Source organism: Cynara cardunculus (assembly GCF_001531365.2).
Source record: "Cynara cardunculus var. scolymus isolate 2C chromosome LG 17, CcrdV1, whole genome shotgun sequence".
NCBI lineage: Eukaryota > Viridiplantae > Streptophyta > Magnoliopsida > Asterales > Asteraceae > Cynara > Cynara cardunculus.
In genome coordinates this window covers 1,959,075-1,963,811 of record NC_037544.1, presented here as the reverse complement: position 1 = coordinate 1,963,811, position 4,737 = coordinate 1,959,075, and the positions used below count along the sequence as shown (strand labels likewise).

The window sequence follows — 4,737 nt, the reverse complement described above, 5'->3', positions numbered from 1 at the left end:
TGACTTATTCCGATGTGGCACTGGTAATAAACACTTTTGAGTGTTTGGATAAACAACTTATACCGGTGTCAAACCGATAATAATTTTTTTTTGAAAAAGTTAAACTTTTCTGACTTATAATAAGTTGATAAGTGATTTTGTAGAAAAGCATAAGTTGTTTCATATAAACAATCCCAAACACCCCCTTAGCTTATTCAAAACTCCTTATTACGGATTTGATACAAATATAAATTATTTATCTAAAGACTCAAAAATATTTATTACCTATGTCATATCAAAATAAGTCAATAAATTATTTTTATAAGCAATCTTAAACACTGAAATTAATATTTTTTTGGATTAAATCGCCGGAAATGGATCCTGTTGAAAACAAGAGGCACTGCCCATTGAGATTGGACCATAAACTTTACACCTAAACTTCCTCTTTTATCATCCCACCTTCCACTTCACATCCATTCCTCACCCAATTTCCTCTTCAATCGTATCTTCAACTCCTGAATCGATTCATTTCAAAACAATTCCAGGTTCGTCTTCATCTTATTAATCTTTCGTCGTTCATGAATGTTGGCTTGTGATCTTATTGTTTATAAAATTATGCCTCCAACCTTAGATTCTGTTTGTTTTCTCTAACGATTGTGGCTTCATATTGTTCGTATTTGTAAACTGAGATCAATGTTTGAAGGTATTGGATCAGTTTTTTTTTTTATTACTATTTTAGGTTTATCTGAAATTAGGATGAACGGAACTGGAATCGGGTTTGGTTTACATGATCTTTTGTTGGTTTATTATTGTGTAGAGATCAAACGAAATGTTTCTAATTTGATTCAGTGTCGCCTAAAAAGAATTCTGATTTTTAGGGTTTGTTCTATGTGAATGTGTTTATCGCATTTAGTACATATTCATTTGCTTTCTCCTAAGAATAAATCGAATTTAGTTCATGCGTACTCGGTGATTCATGATGTTAGTTTCTCAGAAGAACTTGAAATCAATTACCCATGACTTGAAATTCCCAAACAGTTTGATGAATGTTTATGAACTAATCAGACAATCGCATTGTGGGTATGATTCAAAGCTATAACGTATTGGAGGTTCTAAATGGTATGGCATGGCAGGCTTGACCTCAGAAACCATGCCATGTTTATAATTATATATATACTCGTATGTTTTCCACTATTACTTAATAAGTCACTGATATTAAACAATATAATTTAGGTTATATACTTAAAACTAAAGAGTAAGCCACTACAAAGGTAAAGAAATGATCAAATATCGTATGCCAAAAACACGCATTGGCCATGGCGCGCCACAAGCTTAACGTGGCGATAGACATGAGCCTTGAGCCACGGGGCGCCACGACGGTTGCTGTGGCGAGCCTTTTTAAACACTTAATGCATTAAAATTGGTTTTCTATATTGCAAATTTTGACTTGGCATTATATGGTAATGGTGGTTGATAGGTGTAATTGAAAGCTTAAACAGCTGAATTCTTGTTTATGTTTGAATTAGTTGAAGTTTCATAAAAAAGCCTTAGATGTAGAGTCTTGATAGTAGCTTCCTTGACGATCTCGAAGTACAGTCTTTTTACACGTTAAACCTACTTATTATCAGGATCTAATAGAATTCAACATGTGAACTCTGGATTTTCTTAGTTTTCACGGCCAGAGACAAGTTTTATTGTTAGTTTGTATACCGAGTGCTCTTGCTCTTGAACCCTATCTCTTTCCTTGGTGATTCCTTTAGCAAACATCTACTGTTAGGAGAAAGTTGATTTGGGAACCATATATATTTTCAGAACCATGAAAACCAAATATTATTGATGAACGTACATAAACATACATGGATATTATTCATCATGAATATATCATTCGTATTCATGATATTCATCATGAATATTTATCATGCATTATGAATAGTTGGTTCTCATGCCCCTCCCAGCTATAAACCAGACTAAATTAAGTATTGTCAAACCGACGGTCCATGACATGCTTCTTGTCTTTGTTGCCCATTTGAAAGAGTGGAAACTCATATGTGGAATTTGAGGTTGTGGCAAGAAAAGTGTTTGATATCCATTTTTTGCCTTGGAAACTCATACTTGACACTTGAGCATGCGTTGGGAAACATTCTCTCGTTTGATATGATAAGATGTTATTTATTAACCTTGAGGGCTAGCTCAACCGACAAATAAATGATAGACCTTGGCTACTCCCCCATAGCTCGCGAGTTCTAGTCTTCTTAAGGCCACTGGGTTTTTCTGGCAGTTATCTTCAAGGCCCCATGGGATTACTCGAGGTGCATGCAAACTGGCCTGGACACCCATGGTTAAGAAAGATATGTTATTTGTTGGATTCTTCATCTTGAGAAATTTGTAGAGTAGGATGCGGAACGGTGGTGGGGGTACTATTTGATGTTCTCTTTGAATTTGTGGGTTTTGGACCTTTATGTTTGTCCTATACAATACAAATAATTTCAGTACGTTTTGGCATGACGATACTTCCGTGTTTTCTTGTTTGTATGGGATGGCTTAGTCACATGCCTTTAAATTAAAAATAAGTAAAGCTCCATTGTTTCTTGCGTTTTGGTGACTTTGTCCAACGTGATGCATATGTATCTTCTCCCGGATGACGGACAGTTCATTGTGTCGGTTAAATGGCTTAATCCCTTGTCTTTTTACAATAAAATAAGTAGAACTCTGTTGTTTCTTGATCAAATTATATAATATACCAAATCACTAGTATGGTGATTTGCTGTGAGGGTGCGGTAGGTGGATGAAAGAATTGTGGAAGGTTTTAGGGTTGTAATTTGCCATGGGTATTTTAATTCCGATCTGCATTTTTGTCCTACTTAGTCTATCATTGCACCAAACATGGAATATGTTTTTGTTTTGTCTTATCTCACATACCAAAGAGACCAAAATAGGTGGAACAAAGATCAGAGAGATAGGACATCAAGTTGCTACCTGTTATTACTTTATTCTCTCTCTCTCTCTCTATATATATATATATACATATGTCTATAGAGGGTCCGGTCTATCGTTGCACCAAATATGGAACATGTTTTTGTTTTGTCCTATCTTGCTTAGCAAACAAACCAAACCAAAATAGGTGAACAAAAATTAGGGAGATAGGACAAGTTGCTACACATTATTACTCTACACACACATTTTCTCTCTCTCTCTCTCTCTCTATATATATATATATATTTATTTATAGAGGGAGGATTAAACAAGAATATAGGCCAAATAAAGGAACACGAGAACTGGCCAAATCACATGTGATTTTGCACTGAAATCACATGCGATTCTGAAACATGGTCAACTCAAGGGCGTGTGCAACTTGGCCAGCAACCTAGGTTGCGCGTAATCACATGTGATTTTACACATGAGTTAGTAAAATCACGTGTGCAACTTGGCCCGCAACCTAGGTTGCGCGTAATCACATGTGATTTTACACGAGTTAGTAAAATCACATGTGATTTGGTTGTTCTCTTATTTGGTCATTGTTCTCGTTTGAATCCGACTCTTTATATAACATATATGTATTCTAACAAGTTGTAGTTCTACAGTGCTAATGCCTTTCCAACAGAATTTGGAAGAACATGCACCACCGTTCGATTCTTCAGGAGACGCATCACTAAACAAGAACATGAAATCAGATTCTGAAAATTCGACAGGATTTTGTGAGTGCAACATCTGTTTGGATTCAGCAAGAGACCCTGTGGTTACCCTATGTGGCCACCTCTACTGCTGGCCTTGCATTTACAAATGGCTTCATGTCCAAAACGCCTCTCTTGAATCCGATAAACACCCGAAATGCCCTGTTTGTAAATCCCCCATCTCCAACTCATCCCTAATTCCGCTCTATGGCCGTGGCAATCTGCCATCATCTGATCCCGAATCCGAATCCAGATCAAACCCCGAATGGAGAACGACCCACCAATCAGAACTAGTCATTCCCAGCAGACCATCAGCTCCAGGTGGCTCGATTTTGCATCTGAATCAGCCGTTCCATCCTGGTCCTTTTCAGCCTCAGACTCAACCTCAACCCCAGATCATGAACCACCCGCACCCATTTGGAAGCTATGCCTTCGGACCATCTAACCTAGGTGGACCCATGGCCATGACACCAACCGGCTTTTCAAACCCGTTTGTGGGAATGGTTGGAGAAATGGTCTGTGCTATGATCTTTCGGAGTTCTGATTCGGGCTTCTTTGCTGCGTATCCTTATAGATCGTACCAGAACCCCTATCTTGTTCCAGGCACGGGTAGTCCGAGGGTGAGAAGGCAAGTAATGCAGGTGGAGAAATCACTTAACAGGTTAACCATATTTTTCTTCTGTTGTTTCATGTTGTGTCTTCTGTTGTTCTGAGTTTTGGGTGAAGAATTTTATATTCATTGACATAATGTGGATGTGATGATATTGTAATTCTTTCTTATTCTGTTGTAATCATTCTTATTTGATTTTGATGCTTCATCTTTATAAAATCTTGATAAAGTGAAATTATTGTTTGATAAAATGTTTACACAGAGTTTATCTTATGATCGCAATTTGCTGGGATTAATCTGGGCATAGCTTAGTACACCCTTTCAAAAAGCAGTTATATGATTATGTTATGTCTGTATGAGAAAAAAATCGTGGGTGTCTAAGTCAATGTCATGGATCTTGAAGATAACAGTCCTGGTGGCTATGAGGAGACTTTAACTGACGACCGAGCGGACTTATGAAGGCCCCAGTGGAGTGAT

At 37.3% G+C, this 4,737-nt stretch overlaps 1 protein-coding gene across 1 annotated transcript; it reads left to right on the top strand.

Annotated features, from left to right (window-relative positions):
* Positions 1–413: 413 nt before the first annotated feature.
* Positions 414–4,433, top strand: LOC112500883 (E3 ubiquitin-protein ligase RMA1-like). Its single transcript, XM_025104490.1, has 2 exons — positions 414–524; positions 3,561–4,433. The coding sequence occupies exon 2, from the start codon at positions 3,566–3,568 to the stop codon at positions 4,361–4,363; it is 798 nt and encodes a 265-aa protein (XP_024960258.1). The 5' UTR covers positions 414–524; positions 3,561–3,565; the 3' UTR covers positions 4,364–4,433.
* Positions 4,434–4,737: the final 304 nt, after the last annotated feature.

Coding starts and splice junctions, on each gene's coding strand:
- LOC112500883 (XM_025104490.1), top strand. CDS start 3,566: ATGCCTTTCCAACAGAATTTGGAAGAACATGCACCACCGTTCGATTCT.